This window comes from Melanostigma gelatinosum (genome assembly GCF_949748355.1).
Source record: "Melanostigma gelatinosum genome assembly, chromosome: 13".
NCBI lineage: Eukaryota > Metazoa > Chordata > Actinopteri > Perciformes > Zoarcidae > Melanostigma > Melanostigma gelatinosum.
This window is the reverse complement of record NC_136646.1, coordinates 23,476,965-23,498,851: the sequence shown is the minus strand read 5'-3', so window position 1 is coordinate 23,498,851 and position 21,887 is coordinate 23,476,965. Positions and strand designations below refer to the sequence as shown.

The window sequence follows — 21,887 nt, the reverse complement described above, 5'->3', positions numbered from 1 at the left end:
CAGAATATAACACATTATAAGTATGTTTATAATGCACTATACAGAGAAAAGTAATAGAGAGTGTAATGTGTGTGTGCTCTTGTTCTTCTATGTTACTGAGAACCGATTTGAAAGAAAGACATGGAATGAAGAAACATAAGAAACAGCTCCAGGCTCGTAAATGGCCAATTGTTGCAGACACTGAATATCAACACAAAATATTGGCTTTTGGCAACTTCACTCTAAAATATATTGGCATCAGCCTTCATACAGCCATAAAAATAAAAGCTGAGTTGTCAAACATAAAACCCTGGGTGCTCTGCTCAAACCACAGCCTCTGCCTGCCGTTGTAAAGTGGAGATAACGCGCTGTAATCGACCACTGGGAGACTCCAAAAATATCAGTACGGACTCTCAAACTGCTCGACAAAACCCCCTGATGTTGACATGTGTGTTTGTAAATGGATGAATAGAGTCAGAAAACACCTTGACCTCCACTTTCTGCTAATTAAACAAGTATAACACAGAGTTTAAGGTACAAACACTCCTAGAAATAAAGTGCTACAACTACAACCATGTAGGGTTCTTCGGCTTGTCGCCATAGGGGAACCACGTTTGGGTTACTGCTAAAGGATATAAAAGATCCACCTGTTCTACCTAGAATCCACCATAAAGGGTTGTACCGTTCTGGGAAGGGTTCCACCCAGAACCACCTATGAGAGGTTCTACGTAGAACTCTTCTATGGTGTAATGGTTCCACCCAGAACCCTACCTTAAGGTTCTATCCAAAACCTTCTATGGGTGCTAACAAGAACCCAGGCTCTGGGCAGAGCGTCAGCTTTTCAGGAGGAACCCGTTTGAAACCCTTTTTTTCTGAGACTCATGAGCTGACAATTTATCAAAACGTTCTTTCTGTAGAAACTACATGCTCGTTTTGACTCCTGCACAGATGCAGCTCTGTCATACACCAGTCAGCATATTTTCTTTCTCTCTCTTCGAGGTAAGAAGCCTCGGCGAAGACGGCATGTAAGACACAGACAGTCGTGGGATGTCTCGCAGACATTCCTGAGAAAGAAACACAGGTTTGCAATAACACCGCCAGGTTTATTCTACTGCCGGTTTCCCTGTAAAGAGAACACCAGACACCTTTCTACACCACCGCCCTAAAAGCATTGCTTTCAGGGCCTGACATACTGCTGTGAGTGTGTTTGTGTGTGAGGAAGTGCTCACATGTGCAGATATACAAAGCAAATCTATTTGTGAGACAAAAGGGGTTCATGCTTCAGGACTGTGGTGTGCTTTATGTTTGTGTTGAGTGCGGAGAGAGGGAGGTCGTTCCCAGGAAAAGACTAAATAAGTCAAATAAAAGGACTCACAGCATGAATGCAGCTCTGTTTGATAGTAGTGCTTCCCTCTAAGCCAGCAGATTCATCAAATAAGGAAAAAGTTTCTATTAGAAAAAGTGCTGAGATCCTGATTTGCCATTATCTGAGTTCACGGACACAAGCCGCTCGCCATAAATTTGAGGGGGAAAATATGTCAACGTAGCAGTCTAAATGAATTGGGCTTTTTTAAATGTATGGCCATCTTTATTCAGAATTCATAAGCAGAAGTCATTTTACAAGCCCGGATTACATTAAAGAGAAAGTGTGTGTGTGTGTGTGTGTGTGTGTGTGTGTGTGTGTGTGTGTGTGTGTGTGTGTGTGTGTGTGTGCGTGCGTGTGCGTGTGCGTGTGCGCGTGTGCGCGCGTGCGTGCGTGTGTGCGTGCGTGCGTGCGTGCGTGTGTGTGTGTGTGTGTGTGTGTGTGTGTGTATGTGTGTGTGTGTGTGCGTGTGTGTGCGTGTGTGTGTGTGTGTGTGTGTGTGTGTGTGTGTGCGTGTGTGTGTGTGTGTGTGTGTGTGCGTGCGTGCGTGTGTGTATGTGTGTGTGTGTGTGTGCGTGTGTGTGTGTGTGTGTGTGTGTGTGCGTGCGTGCGTGTGTGCATGTGTGTGTGTGTGTGTGTGTGTGTGTGTGTGTGTGTGTGTGTGTGTTGGGGAGGAGGCTTAGAGATACTGGTTTTCTCATGAAGCAGCACCTGGCCCCTGTGCAGGTGTCTGAATCTCACATCATATGTTTCATGAAGAAGTCCGTGTTTTCTCTCTCTCTCTCTTCTGGCCTCTTCTTTGGCGCATCCTCTCCCTTTTGTCTCTCTGTATTCTCTCTCATAACTTCTTCCACTTGTCACATGTTTCTCTGTGAGTTGGATCAACTGGACAGCAGGTCTGTGAAACCAGACATTAGCTGTGCGATCACAGATTGGAAGTTGTGCCCTGTTTTCCAATTTGGGGAGTTGTTAATCTTTTAAATTAGGTGTTCTAAGGCCCCATGTACGATGCTTCAGGATGACTTTTATTTTGTGGGGTTGCAGGCTACGAGGAAATAATTCGATCAAAGATTGCTTGTAAAACTATTTGCTGGGACACCAGATTAAGTGTCACTGGTTCGGAGTGACAAACAGTTAAAAATGGTGCAAAACAACATCGATTTATCTGAATATACTGAACAATCACTGGACTAAAAGGTGCAAGTGATATTAATCTGTGTTATGTTCCATCCAGTTCATGGCAGGTTGATTCACTCTGTAGGTGTGAGATGGAATTTACCCTCCTCCTCCTCCTCCTCCTCCTCCTCCTCCTCAGAGGGGAGCTGGAGTCCAGAGGAAGCGAGACATGCCCTTGAAGAGTCAATGCTCTTTTTTTTTGTTTGTTTCTTTGGCAGGCTAACAGAGTTGGACAGTGATGTCAGGGAGGGTCAGGGCGAGAGCTGCAGCACTAATGCTAATGATATTGTAGCCGCCAGCCGGAGCGGGGGCCCACAATGCTCAGAGGCCAGATTTCCATGCTCTGTTTGCTGGAGGGCACAAAGTGTCATTTACTGTAAATAGGACGAGAGACGGGGGAAACCTCTCCTCTGGTCTTCTTCTGTGTATTTTTGTATGTGTTGTGTAATTCACTTCTGGGCCTTAACAATCTTTAACATTTGAGAATATAAAATAAGGTCTTGAACGATTTTCTGAGAAGAAGAAGAATTACTACTTACTTTCAAACACAATGTTTTGGCTTAAAATGAAAAGCCCCGTTTTTGACCCTTCTGCCAGCTTACTCCTGAATACAGACTATACATAAGAAGTGGAAGTAGTCGTCGTGACGTCACCTATTTGTTTTTGGTCTGCTGTTTTGAAGCCTTCTTGGCCATATTTGGAATGCAGAGTGACGCAAAGATGCCATATATGGCTCTGGTAGCGATCTGTCAATCAAAAGGTAGCCACGCCCTAAAGCACACTCCGCTTTATACTAAATGAATGTACTAAATGAACATCATGCTGTGTTGAAGAAGACTTGAAACTAGAGAGTGAGACCATAAACTCATGTTTACAATGTTTACTGAGGGAATAAATCAAGAGAGAAGTAGAGTCATTTTCTATAGACTTCTATACAACCAGAGGAGTCGCCCCCTGGTGGACATTAGAGAGAATGCAGAGAGTTTAAGACACTTCAACTAACTTCCGCAGACTGATTGGAAACTGACACGTCAACAGTAAACATAGTCTACGACAAAATATATTTCCTTCCAAACATAATTCACAATGCAGTTTTGTTTTGGGATCGTAACTTTTAGGAGGCAGGGCTGGTGCAAGTAGATGGGGAGAATCAGGCTTCATCACCAGGTCTCTCCTCTCCAGCACTTGACCCCTTGTTCTCCTCCTGCCTTTGACTCCCTCTTTCCCTCCCTCCCTCCCTCCCTCCTTCTCCCTCTCCTGCTGTAGCGATCAAAGTGTCTCTGCAGTGCCATGTGATCAGAGAAGTGGAGGGAACCGCCTGGTGGTGGATGTTGGGGTGGGGTCACTGGAGGGGGGGTATCGGGGTGAGGAGGAACACACTGTCTCCTCCTGGCCATGAATATCAAACACTCTCTCTGCCCGAGCCCGGCTTTGAGTTTTGGCAGGCTGGGAGGTTACATAACCTCACGTCAAACCGACGGATGACCTGTCTCTGACTTTACTGGACAACAGCCTTCTGGGACAGAGCGAGCGAGCACCCATGGGAGCTGTGTGGTCACCCGAAGCCTCCGAAGCCACCGCCAACTGTAAGCCACCGAGAAAGGAGGCTGCAGTGCTCGACGTTCACTGCGGATTACCGCTCCGGACAACAAAACGCAACCTGAAATGTGTGTGTGGAGTTTTGTCGGAGGAATGTTTATCTTTTTCCTTTGCGTGCAAACACTGAATCTGCATGTGCAAGCCTGTGTGTGTGTGTGTGTGTGTGTGGGTGTGTGTGTGCGTGTGTGTGTGCTGACCAGAGAACAGTTGCTGACTGCGCTCACCCCGGGTTATTTTGGGTCATGCAGAGTTGAATGGCAACAGAGAGCTATAAGCACGGTCAACCAACTGAAAGAGAAAGGGGAAAAAAAAATCACTGGAGCAAACATAGTCTGACATGACACATTCACATCAACCCCTCTGCTGATACAAGCAGCGTGGAGCTTCACCATTTCCTGAATAAAAAATATATGGAGTCTGAGCTACGCCGCTGCTATTTTACAAATCATCTGAAGCTTTTAAGTCCAGCTCTGAATAGAGGGCAGTTTAGAAAAATGAAGAGGCAGAAGAAGAAAGAGAGATGAAGAGGAGGGACCAAAGTAGGCTACAGCACACAAAGTGCTTTGGGATGCGTGAAGCAAACGGAGCGCTTTGCTCTGCCCTCTGGTGGTGTGATGGGCGACGGAGAGAAGGGGCTGCCTCCGTCGGCTCAGGGAACGCTGTGTCCACGAACGGGCCTGGAATACTGATGCCACAGTGCAGGGGTGCAGGAGCTGCAGTCTGGCAGGCCCGAGAGGAACGCTCACATTCACACAGAGGACGAATGCCTTCTTTGTGACCAAACACAGCTTTAGTCAGTGCTACATGTGATGTGGATGGGAATGATCTGCATTCAAAAGCAGCACAAAACCCCATTCATCTTCTGAAGGAAAAAATGTTCCTTTGTTAGTTATTTCCACCTGTTTACATCATGACTTGTGTCGAGACTCGGTTCTAGTAAAAAGAGTATGAAATATTATTCAAATCCTCTTGTTGAAAATGTAGCCAAAACAATTAATACAAGCTGTTGTTTAGAAGCCAATCATTCAATCACTGATACAAAGCAAATGTTATATTTGTGGAGCTGGAGCCATAATGTGGTATTTGTGTTTAATACATTTCTTAGAGCACAGACACAAATACAGAAATAACCCTTAAATGTGGTCCAACTTTTGCAGACATTTGTGTTGATGTAGCCCTTTGCGCATTGTCAGAAGGTGGTTTCAACGAACAGAATTGTTGATTAATTATCAATCGATCGATGTATTACTCCAACACTCAATTCAATTCCACTCAGTCCAGGCAGGATAACAGATCCTAACAGACGATCAGTCAGATAGTCACCATTCGCCCACTGGTGGCCGAGCCTGTGGCCTCCGACAGTCTGTCCTCCTGTCAGACGCCGCGCTGCAGCAGCAGCAGCCGCTTCCCTCGCTCTGCAGGACGGCCCGCCGCTGACTCTGTGCCAGCCGGCCGGCGGCGATGCCAGGACACACACCAACACACTGATGCACACACTCACACGCACTCACATAACTCAAACGCTTGGCCCTCCTCTCTGCTGTCCCAGCATGCACCCTGGTTACCTGGCTGCTGTCCCACTAGCAACAGCTGCTACCTCAGGACTGGACTGGAGGTTCCACTGCAGGATAGCGCACGCGCAAGCACACACACACACACACACACACACACACGCAGTCGCATAACGTAGAGACACAGATAATACGCTTCATTCATTCCTGGCTCTGAGGAGAGCTCGTTTGAGATGATAAAGGACTGAACCGATGAGGAGCGGGGCCGGGGCCCCCCCAAAGCCCCCGTACCAGAGTCAAGCGGTGATAAGTAAACGGTGAATGGACTTGCTTTTATCTATATTTCTATATTCCAACCACTAAAATCACTTTACAATACCTGGAGGAGCCCGAGGAATCAAACTGCCAGCTCTATCACCTGAGCCACAGCCGGCCCCTCGGGTGGCTTGTTAGTGTCATGGATGGATCACTGATCCTCCAGATGAAGTGACTGTTGACATTTCTTGTTGGACAGTCAAGCAAACAACTATAAGGACATGAAAATGACTACAAAATGACCACAATAGGACCACAAACAACCTTCAAAAGATGCAGAATGACAATAAAGAGACACAAAACTACCACAAAATTACAAAACATAACACCTAAACCAGTGGTTCTCAACTGGTCTGGCTGCGGGACCCACCATCACCACTTCATGACAATCCGGGACCCACCACCCAAATTATATATATATATATATATATATAATTATAATATAATTATATATATATATATATATATAATTTGGGTATATCTATATTCAATACGTCTAGTAGTAGTAACGTCTCTGTGTAGTAAACAACTGTCAAATCAAATAAAGAAAGTACACATCAATTGTATTTTAACAAATATTCTCATTTTTCAAATTTAACTGGATGGATGAGAAATACATGAATACATGTTCTTCTCATTTCAAGTAAAATAACAGCTGGATTAAAAAATAAATTACGTAATGAAATTCAATTTAGAAAAAATATTTTCACTGAATTGCGCTGCAGCTTTAAACTCAGTCCATTCAGGGTGAAGTGAAAAATCCACAACATTATATTTTTCTCATCTTCCAAAAAGAGATATTAGTGTTTGAAGAATTCACCTCTATGAGTCTGTCCAGTCAGTCTAATGACTCTGGTCTCACTGGACGTTTCTCTCTTTTGGAGATCGTCCTATGATTTGACTTTCACAACCCACAGCTCAACAGTCCTGCTCTGCTGTCTGTTTCCTCGTCTCTCCCCGTGTGTCACGGTGTGTGAACATCTCACTCAAGTCAGGAAACTTGTCAGAATACTCATATTTGATTGGCTGAGCTTCATCACGTGATGTGATTCACAACACATTGGTCGGTATTTTTCCTGCACCGCTGAACAAGTGCCGTAAATGCAGGAATAATTCCGCTGCATAAAAAATGCCCTTCAAAATAAAATCACTTTTTTTTTTGTCAGGCAAAGGCCTGCGACCCACTGAAAATGGGTCCATGACCCACTTTTGGGTCACGACCCACCAGTTGAGAATCACTGACCTAAACAAACAAACAATAAAGGAATACTATACAAAAAGATACAAAATGACCATAAATTGATGCAAAATGACAACAAAGTGAAGTAAAACAACCACAATACACAAAACAACCTTGAAGACATGCAGAATGACAACAAAGAGACACAAAAGCCACACAAATTGCTGCATAACGACAAAAAACACAGATGTGTAAAATAACCACGGAGATGCAAAATGATGATAAAGGGAAACTAAACCACCACAAGAAGACACAAGATGAGCATGAATTAAACGAGTACAAGGTCAAACTAAATAACCACAAAAAGATGCAAAATGACAAGAAAGTGAAGTAAAACAACCACAGATACGACAAAACAACCTGGAAGACACACAGAATGACAACAAAGGGAGACTAAATGATTGGGGGTGTTGCTCCTGAGTTACATGTCTCAGTCCAGGGCCCGTTGTCTCATCTGTCCATAGGACGTTTAGAGTTACAAACAGCAGCTATTGATTGACATTATTTCATGTTGTTTATTAGGCATTTGTGTATTAAACTGATTCATTTACAGTTTATTATTGCTGAGAACCAGGACTTTAAAGTCTTAAAACTTAGTTATGTGCCCCAGTCTGCCTCGCTGGTCCTGGGCTCTGAGCAGAGCTCATTTGAGATGATGGAGGACTGAACTAATAGAGGGGAATGGAGGAGACGGGGCTTCATGAAAAGTGCACAGAGATGCTGTTTGAGCAGATGCACGAGATCATAAAGAGAGCTTCTGCTGGGACACCGAAAACTCACCTGAACGGGACAGAGGGAGCAATTAACGGCGTAACTCTGCGCCGTTAACGGTCACATTTAGCAGGAGGGGGGGGGGGGGGTATTATGTAAAGCAGAGCTGTGTGGGAGCTTTGAAGTGCAGCTCTGCAGCAGGGCAGAGGTCAGAGCCTCTGGAGGTTGTTACGCAACAGCGGGGCCATCTCCATGACTGTCCTCTGGCCACAGTGACACAGGCCTCACCCGCTCCCCCCTCATACATGCACTGATACTTTATTTTCGGGTACCTCAGTTCATCACAAGTGTCCTTTCGAGGATATTTTCTGCTTCGGTGGCGAAAACGTAAAACCCTTGAAAGGTTGCTCAAAAGGAGAGCGACTGTCCCTCAGCGCCGGCTTAATAGGTGGGACCTTGAAAAAATCCTTTCAGGAAATCCACATTTCTGCTAAGAGTGCTGAATATTATGCAGAGATGTCTCAGGGAGGCGTTTTGCAGGACATCCAAGGGGCCTGCGGTGGCCTCTCAGGGTCCTCATTACCTGCTGAAGTGGTTTGTTTTGGCAGTGATGAGTCAGAATGGATGATGTCGGGGCTTAATTACTGCACCGTGACGGCCAACAGTTCTGTTGTCAGCCGAATAGCTCAAGGACACATGGAACCGGCTAAAACATGCAATGTTAGCTAAACCCGGCGTCTCGCTGTCCAGTTGTGCTGCGCTCGTCACAGCCGAGGTCGACCTTGAAGCTGCCGCACAGGAGGCCCGTCGCACGAGCTCTGTGAGATGCCAAGTACGTTGACTCCAGCACACATCTCACGCGCTTGTATTGTCATTGGGTATTTCCTTTTCATGCTATGATGTCCTTTTACTCCACTCAGATTATACTTTACAAATGTTAAAAAGGTTTAAAATTTAACTGCCCAACAGTAAAAAACTGAAATGATAACTATTTTAACAGACTGAAGTTTTTATATGTAAAATGCAACATTTCATAGATCCAGCTGTCCCAAATGTAATAATTTTTAGGTCTTACTGGTCAGACAATAGCAACCTAAAGAATCACTTTGGCTCTATGGTTTCTGTAGATTATATTGAAAAGGATCAAATCAGGACTCTGGAGCCGTACTAGAGTTCTGAAAATCAGAGCCACGTCAGCATCATTTAAAAATGAGTGAGACATTTTTGCAGCGAGTAGTATACTATTGCTTTTAAAAGTTGAATTGGCATTTTTACTTTAGTGTTGTAGAGTCACAAGTTTTCATCTTTTGATAAGACTTCCGTGAGCCAATGGTATATGTATACAAGTTGAAAGACAATACACAACTTTCCATAAACACTGACTCATGTTGAGCGCATCCATGCTAAACTCATCCCATTGGACAATATTAGCAGTTACAGCAAATACATTTATCTACATATAAAATCAATTAAATAAAAACTGCAAAGACAATCTTTTGTTTTTTTCTTTTTATTAAACAACTCTGCAGAAAGGTGAAGGTGGTAGTCAAAGCAGAGACACCCGAGGACTTTATGCAGTCTCTTCCTTGACGATGCGGTCCTTCTTGAGTGGTCCCTGTGAGAAGAGGAAATACAGAAATCAGTTTTATGCTACAACGTTGAGGTCCATGCGTCTGCTCAGAGCAGCCACTTGTTTCCAGAGAGTGAACAGGGAGCAAGCACAAGGCACTGCTCCCCTGCCTCACCGGAGCATCACTATAGCACTGGAATGGAACCCAATGTTCACACTGAAGACTGAACCAGGTTACGATCAGTGCAGGGAAACTTACACATGTAGGAGAATGCTACGTTTAGGATTTGTTACCACCATGTGTGCGACATCACATTTGGGGCTCATAGTTTGTTCACACGTATCTCAGCGTTGACTAGGAAAATAGATGTTATGCACATGAAGGCTCGAGTAAGTCGTACCATGAACGCCTTCTTCTCCTCGGCGGTCTGGAAGCGGCCGTGACCGAACTTTGAGGTGGTGTCGATGAACTTTAGGTCGATCTTCTCCAAAGCACGCCGGCTGGACTGCACCAGCAGAGACTGGAAGAGGAAGAAACAATGAAGTGTAACACTAGCTGCAGGTACACAGGAGGCCATTGGGGAAATATGTCATAAACACTACAATGTGTCCTCACCTTGCGCAGAGTCAGAACCCTCTTCTTGACTCCAACAACACAGCCCTTCACCATGACGAAGTCATTGGTCACATCTCCATAGTGGACGAATCCACCCTGTAATAATAAAGGGGGACAGTGAGTTTCCATCGAGTAAAAGTTGCATGAACTGAAGTACGGGATCATCAGTCACTCACCAGGGGGTTGATGCTCTTGTTGGACAGATCGTACTCTGTGGAGGCGTTGTTCTTCACCAGCTTCCCGTCCTTGGTGTGGTAGCCCTGGCCAATCTTGTAGATCTTCTTGTTGATCTCTGTGCGGTGGTGGTAACCCTTCTGACCAGCACGCGCAACAGAGAAGGCCACACGGGCAGGATGCCAGGCTCCGATACAGGCAACCTTACGCAGACCACGATGGGTTTTGCGGGGAAGCTTCTTTGTGTGCCAACGGCTGGTGACACCTGGGAGGACGAGAGCGATTTTAGTTATTTCTGAATGGATACACAGCTCATCATTTAAGCTAATAAAGCCTACAACTCTATAAACTGCTCTTACCTTTGTATCCGTGGCCCTTGGTGATACCAATGACGTCGATCATCTCGTCCTGGGTGAAGACGGTGTTTATGGCCACGGCCTGCTCCAGCTTCTCGCGGGCCCAGTCCACCTTGTCTGAGATGCTTCCACCATTGAGCTGCACCTCCATCAGGTGAGACTTCTTCTGCCTCACGGGCAGCAGACGCATCTGCAACGATATTAACGCAGGTCAGAACAGAGACATTAATCTGTACTGCGACATGTTTAGCAGTGTAGTCTCAGAAGGAAGGCAGCATGGAAAGATCTCCTCATATGTGTCGGGCGCCATGCCTGACGCAAGATCCGTGGTCTCATCACTGACAAGACAGAAAACAGGCTAACCTAATAACAATACTAACCTGTGTGTGGGCGATGATGCGGATGACCTGGCAGTATTTCTTCATGGAAGCAAAGTCCTTCTCCAGCTGCTTCTTGCCCTCGTCGTCCTGCCATTTCTTGCAGTATTTGGTGAAAGCCTTCTTCTTGGACTTGTACCTGAGAGCACGCAGCGTAGAGAGGACAGAGGTTGGCACTGGTCCTTCATAACCCCGAGAAGAGGGCCAGCGGAAGAACACAGTGCATAGCTAGTCGCCCTCCCCCTCCATGTGGACAGGGGTGCTGTACCAGCTATTTTTCGGCTCATGGCGCAGTTTCTAAGAAGCACTTTCCACTGGCCAGAGGAGCCCGGAGCTCATCAGGGCACAGGGCACCTGAGCGGAGCTGCCAGAGGGGCCACCGTAATGTTAGACTCACTCAGTGAAAACACAGATCTTACATCATTTCCACTGGGCAACTAACACTCACTTCATATACTTAAAATTCTTGCGTTAGTCTCACCAGTTCCTGTAGAACCGACGTTTGCACTCGTCACTGACGTGCTCGGCGAAGATGGTCTTGAAGGACCGCAGGCCACGGGGTGTGTTGACGTAACCCACAACGCCGACCACAATCATGGGAGGCGTCTCCAAGATGGTCACGGCCTCAACCACTTCTTTCTTGTTCACCTCTGCAGAGCAAAAATACAAAAGTTAAGCGTTACACGTGTGACAAGATCTGTTTAAGTACTAGTGTTCACCATTCATTGGTATGGACTGCGCTCAGTGCTCGACATTCAGCAAGGGTTTAAAGCCCATTATGTCCGCCCGTCGAGAAACTCATCATAGACAGACCAATATTTAACTTGACTTGTAAGATCCTTATTAATTACGTTCATAATCATTTTAATCAGATTCCACTCACTGGAGCCAGGTCTGTCGACCTCGCGGACGATGTGTGTCATGCCGGCCTTGTAGCACAGGAAGGCAGTCAGGTGCACGGGCTTGGTGGGGTCATCCTTGGGGAAGCTCTTGGCCTTACCCCGGTGACGACGACTCCTTTTGCGGGGCAAGAAGCCCAGGGATCCGTGGCGAGGAGCCGAAAATTTACGGTGAGACTGAAGGGAACAAACAGTTTACGTTAGCACTGAGCTAACAGCTATGCTACCCCACGTGACTTAGCTTTAAGCCATTAGGTCTCGGACACAGTATGGCTAGCTTAACATGCATTGTTATGTCGTCGATCACTGTGAGAAGAAGAAACACAAAATTCAGTTGTATGCTAAAACGTTGAGGTCCATGAGTCTGCTCAGAGCAGCCACTTGTTTCCAGAGAGTGAACAGGGAGCAAGCACAAGGCACTGCTCCCCTGCCTCACCGGAGCATCACTATAGCACTGGAATGGAACCCAATGTTCACACTGAAGACTGAACCAGGTTACGATCAGTGCCGGGAAGCTTACAACATGCAGGACAGTAACGCTATATTAAAAAAAAATAAAAAGCTAAAAACATAGCTAACCTTTCAGTAAATTGCAAGGAAACTGCTAACCAAGCTATTGGCATGGTGCAACAGTAGTGATGTGCAGTTTAAGCCCTAAAGGTGGTTTGAAGTTTCCCATGCATGGTTGTCAAACTGACAAAAATCGAGAAGTCTCAAGCTTTAGTTCAGTAGCCACTATTTAGTACAATTAAATGTTCAATAATAGTTCCAGTTATGTTTGAAATTAGAGGTAGCTGCCTATGTCAAGCTGCCATTTTGGATCCCATGTTGCCGGCATGACGAAGTCTGAATCCCTACTATTGAAATATCAGACTGAAATAACACAACAATATATCCAAGACAGTAAGAAACACATTTTATAAGAGTAATATGAGTGGTTGCAATATGTAAAATGTGACGGATGCGTCAGATACCCGATGGATATCCGTCCACAGCGCCAGAAGCAGAGATATAAGACTCACCATCTCGTCTCGAATCCGATTCAAAGAGGCCTGCTTAAGGGCACGACGCTGCTATATATATACCGCAAATATCGCGAGAGTCGGCGAGACTATCCTCAGAGACGATAGAAGGCCCGCGCCGGTTTATTTCAGAAGATGTTTTTTTTTAACTCAGCAGCCACTAGATGTCACTGTTTGATGTTACAAATCATCTAAATACGTGAAACAATACATCTAATACATATTACGACCTTTTATGTTATTTACTTGGACGACACAAAAATATGTATTTTAATCGAATGACATTTGTCCCAATCAAGTACAGTACATTCATACACACTGTATTTCACATAAATTAGCAAGGAATCAACATTGTGTTTTAATCATTTTTTAATACAACTGTACTGAAAGTTACTTTGAACTTGTGTGTGTATTTAATGAAATGTACAGTTTGGTGTTTGGTTTGTGTATTTTCTTATTTCATTTATACTATTGGCATGCCCTATATTATGTACAATAGCCTTTCTCAATCCTAACTGGTGTACATGTCGTTAAATTATGGTCATTTACAAACTCCTAAATACAAAATAATCACACGTGATATAAAAATCAAGCTGTCTCAAAGTTTATTACCAATTCATTCATACATATTCTTTTACACTTTTCAGGTTAAGGCAGTAATATTTTTGATCCAGTGTAAATTCAAATCATTTCATCACCAGCAAGCCCCCGGGGGAAAGTTTGGGAAGCCTCTTGTTTACTTCCTCACGTCACGTCTTTGCAAAATGTAAGACGATCGGTGTGGAATCAGGAAGCTGGCAGCAGCAGCTTCCACAGAAAATCGTGCTCAAATCTTCTTCAACTCTTGTAATATAATCATAGCATAAAATGCTAAATTCATGCACCAAAGAAAACGCATCTTCAGAGAGGGCGTGCTTAATCAGGCTTTGTGTTTGGTAGACTGTAGTTTCCTCCAGGTATGAGAACAGAAAAGAGGCTTTCACTCAACTAAACATAAAAACACGTTCTCGTCTGTCTGATTAAATTACACAGAACTTGTCTTTGCAAATGTAAAGTGCTACGAACGATCAAATCTATCCAGTACACATTTGTCAGCAATCTACTCGGATGTCAAAACACATCTTGCTGTACTGCTTCAGGAATGCAGTAAAGCGAATGCCGGGTGGACCAGATTATCTGGATCCTGTGCTGAATGGAGCTCAGCACGCCACGCAGTCAGACTCGGGCAATGCAAAAAAGTGGGAATTAGAAAGTTTTCCTGTGAATCATGCAACAGTACTGATGTGCAGTTTAAGCCCTAAATAAGGTTTGAATTTCCCCATCAAGCATTTACGCCGCTGTCCTCCACAGATTTATCATTATTATTGTAAAATGTGCATCAGTATTCATGTAGTTTGTCCCCTCGCTGAAGTTTAAGATAGCTGTTTAAAGTTCATCACACATAAAGTCTGTGGTCCAGGACAGAATCTCTCAGTCTCCAGACCTGCTGCTCATTGTTCATTCAAGTCTCATCACCGTCACGGTGTTTACATTTCCAGAGAGCAGCTGTGAAATGTGGGTGAATCTTCTTCATTTATGTTGACATGAAACCAAACCCAGGCACTGCCCGTTCCTCAAGCTTCTGTTTGAGGAGACGTTGTTCTCGCTGTCCCGATAATAATGTAACGGCCAGCAAACACAACCACTCAGGATCCCAGTTGCTCTCGATCAAGGTTCATCTCTTGGAAGAAGGCCTTTCCAAACTCATAGGTGCTGATCATGACGGCACACGCTGGAGCCACTTTGATCACTCTGGGCATGAAACCTGGAGGAAACGCACACATACGTGTTTACTGGCAAGCGTTTATTTATTACATAACAGAAGACAGTAAGGTTGAGTTTCACCGACAAGGATTCATTTAATCGGAGATTAGATTCAGAGTTTAGATAAACTAGATGTACAATGATTAAATCCAGATCTTAAATGAAGCAGGAAATCAAAGTTATAATTTAATCAATATGAATTACACAAATCAGAACAAATAAATAAATACATTTGCATGCTGTCAGGACCTCGTGAATATGCTATAATAGAGGGGGAAGAGTTCACTTCCACCTGCTCTGTATTCCTTTATAAAACCTTGTATTGTGTGCTAGACAGTTGTTAGCCTAGCGCCACTCAACTGGTCCAACTGCATTTCTTTCACTCCCATGTTTGACATGTTGGTACAATCTTCCTGTTCACCTCAACAGTTTCCTTACTGAACTTCAGCAGCAGCATGTCTGTCTGTGAACTTTCCTTCAATCCATCTCAAAGGCCATTTTACAGGCTAAACCTCCTCCAGTGGAAGTGAAGTTAATACTGGTGATTTAAAGTGAAACCATGATTTAAATACACATCCTTGTTGGTGCTACCCGGTATATGTGTGTACCTGCAAACAGGCCTCTGTAGCCCATCTCAGCCCATATTTCCTTCATCATGTGCCATGTGGACGCTGTTCTCTTTAAGGACGCTAGGAGGAACAGGAAGTTACTGTTTAGAACACACTACACACACGAATAAATACATGTCACTTAAGTACAGATGTTGAGTGCAGACCTCCCAGAGAATCCATCTCTCCAAGCTGGATCTGTCTCCGCGTCTTCACCACGTCAAAGGGCAGCGTCAGGATGGCGGCGATCTAGACACCATGACAGAGGAAACAGTCGTGTACCGGACAGTGCACAGGTGCAACACTTCAAACTGATCCGTGTGTGACGGATAACCGTTCATATGAGCAGCTGTATTATTGTAGGAACAGAAGAGCGTGAATGTGGGTCAGCTCCTGACTCACTGCCCACAGCTGGAACCTTGTTGTTTCAGATAATTGAGTGTTATTGTGATACAGTTCACTCAGTTCAAGTCAGGGTTTCCAAAGGTGTAATTGTATTTGTTCTTCCTTTGAGTACAAGCTGAAAATATGTTGGATTACATCGAGTCATGCATTTTGTCTCGTTATCATGTTGACTGGTTGCAGCACCAGGTGAACAGGTGCATTAGAGGTGAAGTACTTACAGCTCCAGAGACGGCTCCTGCTGTGAAGCTGATGGAGAAGTTGGCCTGAGTCACTCTGGACCGTTCACACAGCCGGGCCTTCACCAGTTCATAGTTAAACCAGTACACCGCTGCAAACACACACACACACACACACACGGACGTTTGATGCTTTGTTCCACATGACAGCCAGCTAACACTCTGTAGAGGTTTTCCTCATCTGACTCGAGGTTCTAAGGACAGAGGACGTCTTATATGATGTCCACACTAACACTGTGTTCTGTGATGTTGGGCTAAATAAATAAAACTGACTTGACGAGTCTCATCAAGAGAAGTTTGTGAATAATGGCAGGAAAACTAGAGAGAAACTGTGAAGCAGATGTTTTCTTTCCTACCAATACTGTACTTCTAGAACACAAATACTGAGTATTATTGAGTTTTTAGAGAATCAACCTGTTAGCCTGAAAGGTGGCTGTAGAAACAAGTTCACATGGCAGGAAAAAGTCTAAAAACATTCACATAAACTCCGGCAGCTTAAGTTACTGCTTTGCAGTCTTTCCATCTGCTCAGAATGTTTCAAACTGTAGTTTGTTTTGCAAAAATATGCTTCAAATCATACTTCCAAATCAGATTTATAAACAAGCAGATAGTACAACACGGTAACAGTGTATTCAGCCGTGATCTGACTGTTCTGAAGATATGAAATAACAGCAACAGTCGAGTGAAATATGCTACAGGAGAAGTTTGATAAGTTTCTACGGAGGAGAAGATTCTTCCACCGTACCAACCAGATTTGAAGTCCACAAAGGATGAATGTTTGAAAGACTGTGCATTTGTTATCTCTGGAACAGAGATTCTTCTCATTGAGTATCACTATATATGGCATCGTGTGGCGCTGCTCTCACCAGAGAAGGGTACGTCTCTGAGGACGGTGGGTCCCCAGCCCCTCCACAGCGACAGCAGCCCGTCCTGAGCCACAGCCGAGCGGATACACACCCGCAGCTCGCTGTAGGGCAGCCGGCGGGACTGCATCTTGGTCCTGACCAGCTCCAGAGGGCTGATCACCGTCACGGCCCCCACTGCAAACCACACGGGAGTCAAAAACCCGTTCGACACACTGAAGTTGGGATATCTACGTGTGCTTTAATGGACTTACATCTGGCCAGACCACCAGCAACTAGAGGGACGAGGCTGCCCTGGAAACCCAGACCGACCCTCAGGAAGTCCCGCAGCTGGTCGTAGCAGGTGAAGTAGATGACCGTGGCAGGTACAGCCATAACTCTGCACACACACACACACACCGTTGTTGATGTTTTTAGGTGTCTATAATACGTCCCCAGCAGTACTTTGCTCTCGTGCCGGTACTGCTGTCTGGTAACACACCGACTATGGAGAAGAACCTCATACAACCAAACGTCAAACTGTTACTTTAACCTTCAAAGAAGCTATTTGTAAATGCTGTTTCCATTCTAAACTATTTACAGAAGAAAGACTTTATATTACAACACTCAAAGTAGAAAAAAGCTAAAATACTAAATACCAGAATTAAACATCGATTGGCCTCTGACATCATTATCTCTCTCCGCCAAACCTGAACACAAGTCATCTGAACGTTTTCTTGATTTTAGACACTCACAGAGTTGGAGGCAGTCCGCTCCACAGAGACCTGAGTCCTTCATGTCGAGTGATTTTCACAAAAGCATCCTGTGGAATAAACAGACAAACAAACACGTCTTAGCACACTTTGATTCATTTTGGAGGTAAAGCGAAGCCGCTGATGTTCTTGTACTCACCAGCGTCCCACTGAAATGTGTGGGTGTTTTGTACCAGCTGGTGAGACTGGTTCTATTCTGACACACGTAGATGTGATCCATCAGTCCATTACAATACAGGAAGCATTTCCCTGTGAGAGACGAACAACCAGCGGTCAGCAGGGATATGAATACTGTATGAGCCGCAGCAATCACCAGATAACATGTCGAAAACATCCGAAACAAGTGTCTGAATATCAGCATGTTTTACAGTATATGATCCATTTGATTAATGATACATGTGATGGCAATGACCACAGAGTCACTCAGACGATAACACAGGGCTGTCCTTGTCACTGCTTACTTTGTGTGTTTATTTAGAGCTGGTTTACAACTATTGACAAAAAGCATACACATGAAAGACGTGAATCTATTTGGAAAAAGGGGTTATTTTTGTTTTTATTGCCAAGAGATGTTAGTCAGGTGAGCGTGTGCCTCCACACACAGAAAGCTGTGCTGGGCAACTGTGTTTTTTGTGCAACTGTGGTGAAGTTTCAGCATGCAGCGACGGCGGGTCAGATACTTACACTTGGAAGGGCGGATGACGCCGCCCCACGGAGCAGATTCACAGGCTAAAGCTACGGAGGGAAAAAAAAGCAAAAAGCAGGACAGATAAAGGCCGAGGAGAGAGGTGAAGAAACAAAGAACAGGTGTCGTGGGGTTAGAAAAGCATCCAGGTACACAAGGATGGCACTCACAAGCAGCTGTTACAAGCAAAGCCAGTGTTTCATCAACCAAGTTAATCTATGATCTAAAACCACAGAAGAAGACAAGCTCCTCGTCTTACCGTGGTGCAACGGTGTTTGCTGAGCCTGCAGCCTGATCTTCACAACGTCCAGCGGTGTGACTGTGAACAAATGAATGTAATTATTATTACATTATAGATTATATCAGTCTTCAGCTACAGCTAATGCAGTCTAATAGTCCTGCAGTACAAATGAAGGTTAGCATGGTCAGTTTGAGAGTAGTCCTCCCCTCTTAGATCAATGATTGTAGGCTAAACATACTGGATAGCTCCAGTTCCTGCCGTGGATTGTTCCAGGTTGGGGGGGAGAAGGTCGGTTTGTCAAATAATGTCGGGACTGAGGGGATGGAAAGAGTGCTGGGAGCGTAAGCTACGGCAGCACTGTTTACGGGATGTATTAGTTGATAAACACACCAAGGATGGATCTATAAATGCAGTTATACTAGTGCGCACGGATAATGATGGCCAGTAACTTTCATGAAGAAGAAAGTTCTTTGTTTTATCTTGGTGTACCTAAAAAACTGGCAACTTAGTGTTAGACTTTGGGGACAACAAACCAATTGTGTGCACAAGACAAGAACATTGTGGAAAACTGCATTGGAAAGAACTAATTTAACAGACTTAAGTTGCCTTTTCCACTCTTTGTTGTCGTGATCTCACCAAAAATAGACGTGAGGAGGGCTCCAGTGCCAGAAGCCAGCATCTGCTGCACTGGAGAGATCGCAGCCACAGAGCCGCCGCCGCCCCGCTCCCCCATCCTGCCCACCTGTCGGAACAAAAATAAACCCTCACAGTGAGAACAATGTGTTCTTTAACCAAACTTCACTTCTGTTTTCTGTCTTTGTCTTCTTGTTATGTAGAACAACTCAAGAGGAGTGTTGGTGCTCCACACGATCAGTTTGTGTCCTGTTATATCAGATTGTGAATTTTGTGACACCTGCTCCTGAGAGTTTCTGTCATAGCAACTAAAATCTGGTTAAAAAAAGTGTTATCCAACAATTCAATTCAATTTATTTTTGTATAGCCCAAAATCACAAATTAGCCTCAGAGGACTTTACAATATGTACACATTTGACATCCTCTTGTACAATAATCGAAGTTAAAGAATAAAATAAATGTTGTGATTCAGAAACTTATTTATTTAAATTATTACAGCGCAGTAAAGTCAGACCTTGGTGGATGTGAGCTGGGTAAGTCGAGGCGTAGTTGTTATAATGGAGTCGTTGAAACATTGTGATAGCTTATCTAGGATGTGCATGTCAGCAGACAGCCAGTGAGAGCCTCACCTCCCAATGAAGGGAGTGGGTAGTAGCAGATAAATAAACATTAACAATAAATACTAATATGGAACAAAAACTAATGAAGATAAACTAATAAATGCCCCAAAGAAAGTCTAGTTACACATCCTTTGCACAACTCTACTACACTTATAACATGTTTTAAACGGACTCTTAATTTGTTTGTTTATCATATTTTATTCTAATTGTTCTATTTTTAAATTATGTCTTTAACCATTGCAAGTTTATTGTCGCACACCAATCATCAAGCCAAGAATCAAATCAAAAGAATCAATCAAACACACAAACATGTCGCCACGTGTGTCCTGAACTTACAGGATGTTTTCCCGTCACCTTCACCTGTAAATCACACAACGTTGATGACCTTCATCACGTCTCATTCTGGTTAAAACCTACATGACAGTCATGTTGACAGCACACACGTTACTGAAACAACAGAGCTAACGGTTTAGCTGCGTATACAGTATTATGTGAAGATAGTACACTCTGTCCTCTTTTTACCACCACTAGCTAGCTAGGATCACGTAGCTACACATACAATAAAAATAACGTTAGATCTTAATCCACACTTAAGGAGGATGCAACGTCAGTATGACAAACGTGATGAAATACATACATGTAACATGTAACGTTAGGGTTAGATAACTGTCAGCATTTAAGTCACATTTAGCTGGGTAGCTAACTAGCTAACGTTAGCTTGTGTAACGAAACAACGCTGCCTGGGAAGCTAACGTTAGCTAGCTACAGTTCAGTTGCTCACCTCTACTTTAGCTGCTCGTGTCGTTGTGAAATAGAAGCGTCTTCTTCACCCATTTCAGTTAATCGTTTCCACTAGTGATGTTACGAGATGTGTCCACGCTTCGAAGCGTGTGTCATGTCGGGGGCGTTTCCTCGAAGCGCGTATCGAGGCTTGCTTCATTTAGGGGAGGAGCCACAAATGATGACGTCCGAAGCCTCGCTGCCCGGCTGTACCACGTGACTGCTTCGGGAAGTGGTTCAGATTTTGCCGGGAGGTTTGACAGCAATATAAACCCCTCAGGCTCCATTCAAAATGTGGGTTGTTGGTGGAGAGTTGCGGTCAGTTGAGAGTTTGGATAGTTTGGAGAGTTTAGAGAGAGAGAGATAGTTTGGCGAGTTAGGAGAGTGAGGAGAGAAGGATAAGTGATAAGATGGAGCCAGCTAGGAAGAGGAGGATTTCCCCTGTGTGGGAACACTTTGATTTGATAACTCCTAATAAGGTAAGCTAAATCTAACTCTATTTCAGACACATTAGGTTTGCTTATCAAGAACTGTATTTTTCACAGTTTCTTATTTTATTCAAAGGTGAGGTGTTTATTGTGCTCCAAGGAGTTGGGGTACAATAACAACACCTCATCCATGCTAAGGCATTACCGTGCCTTGCATGAGAATAAGGAGGAAACTGGAGCTTCACCCAGCCATTGTAAGTCATTACAATATTACAAATGCACCATCACAATTTTCCCTGTTCACTTTTGTTTATTATGCAAATAAAGACAGGTAACAGACACTGTATTTATTCTCTTTTAACCAGCCACCAGAAAACAAGAGCTGGATGAAGCCCTCGTCTCCATGATAGTGAAGAACACACAGCCCTTCAGTATTGTGGATGATGTTGGATTCAGGGCATTTGTGTCCAAACTGGATCCCGATTTAAAGTAATAGGATTTTTCAGCCAAACAAAAGCCACCGAAGCAATAAAACGACTGACCTCCGAGTGTGCCACCATTATACGGTCAAAACAAAGCAGAGAGGAAATCCCCCAGGCTTCCACCTCTCATGATGTCACAGGAGGTAATCTGTTATTTTACATTTTGAGATCAATTATTCCGATGAGAACACTTAGTAACATGATCTGTGGTTTCCTCTTAGGTAGCAAACTGTGGCATCGTTTAGACACCAGCGTCATGGAGGCACGGAAGACTCAAAGTGTAACAGCAGATGCCACTGTGGAGGTCCAGCGCTACCTTTCCGAGCCAAATATAAGCAGGCTGGAAAAGCCTCTGGAGTACTGGGAGAGGCAAAAAGTCCTGTATGAAAATTGATATAGACTTGCTCTTGCGTTTTTGTGCACGCCAGCATCTTCTGTACCCT

General features: G+C 44.3%; 3 protein-coding genes across 3 annotated transcripts in view; 1 reads left to right on the top strand and 2 right to left on the bottom strand.

Moving 5' to 3' along the window:
- rpl27 (ribosomal protein L27) overlaps nt 1-21,887 on the top strand; it is a 106,671-nt gene that overhangs the window by 64,455 nt on the left and 20,329 nt on the right. The window lies entirely within an intron of this gene.
- rpl3 (ribosomal protein L3) lies at nt 9,389-12,928 on the bottom strand. The gene is made up of 9 exons (XM_079281271.1): nt 12,909-12,928; nt 11,871-12,063; nt 11,469-11,637; nt 10,991-11,126; nt 10,614-10,800; nt 10,257-10,519; nt 10,081-10,176; nt 9,866-9,985; nt 9,389-9,509 (listed from the first exon to the last, which is right to left on the bottom strand). Exons 1-9 carry the CDS (start codon nt 12,909-12,911, stop codon nt 9,465-9,467), a joined length of 1,212 nt encoding a protein of 403 aa, XP_079137397.1. The 5' UTR covers nt 12,912-12,928; the 3' UTR covers nt 9,389-9,464.
- slc25a39 (solute carrier family 25 member 39) lies at nt 13,507-20,669 on the bottom strand. The gene is made up of 12 exons (XM_079282684.1): nt 20,536-20,669; nt 19,138-19,243; nt 18,520-18,579; nt 18,260-18,310; nt 17,715-17,824; nt 17,558-17,625; nt 17,078-17,202; nt 16,827-17,000; nt 15,943-16,052; nt 15,487-15,568; nt 15,320-15,400; nt 13,507-14,712 (listed from the first exon to the last, which is right to left on the bottom strand). Exons 2-12 carry the CDS (start codon nt 19,232-19,234, stop codon nt 14,594-14,596), a joined length of 1,077 nt encoding a protein of 358 aa, XP_079138810.1. The 5' UTR covers nt 19,235-19,243; nt 20,536-20,669; the 3' UTR covers nt 13,507-14,593.

What these genes read in the sequence shown, in the direction of transcription:
- rpl3 (XM_079281271.1), bottom strand. An exon ending in CGTCGGTTCTACAGGAACTG is followed by an intron (nt 11,127 to 11,468) that starts GTGAGACTAACG and finishes GCGTGCTCTCAG; the next exon opens with GTACAAGTCCAAGAAGAAGG. An exon ending in CAAGGGCCACGGATACAAAG is followed by an intron (nt 10,520 to 10,613) that starts GTAAGAGCAGTT and finishes TCGTCCTCCCAG; the next exon opens with GTGTCACCAGCCGTTGGCAC.
- slc25a39 (XM_079282684.1), bottom strand. Translation starts at nt 19,234, where the DNA reads ATGGGGGAGCGGGGCGGCGGCGGCTCTGTGGCTGCGATCTCTCCAGTG. An exon ending in CCTCCTCACGTCTATTTTTG is followed by an intron (nt 18,580 to 19,137) that starts GTGAGATCACGA and finishes ATTTGTTCACAG; the next exon opens with TCACACCGCTGGACGTTGTG. An exon ending in GCAAACACCGTTGCACCACG is followed by an intron (nt 18,311 to 18,519) that starts GTAAGACGAGGA and finishes TTCCCTCCGTAG; the next exon opens with CTTTAGCCTGTGAATCTGCT.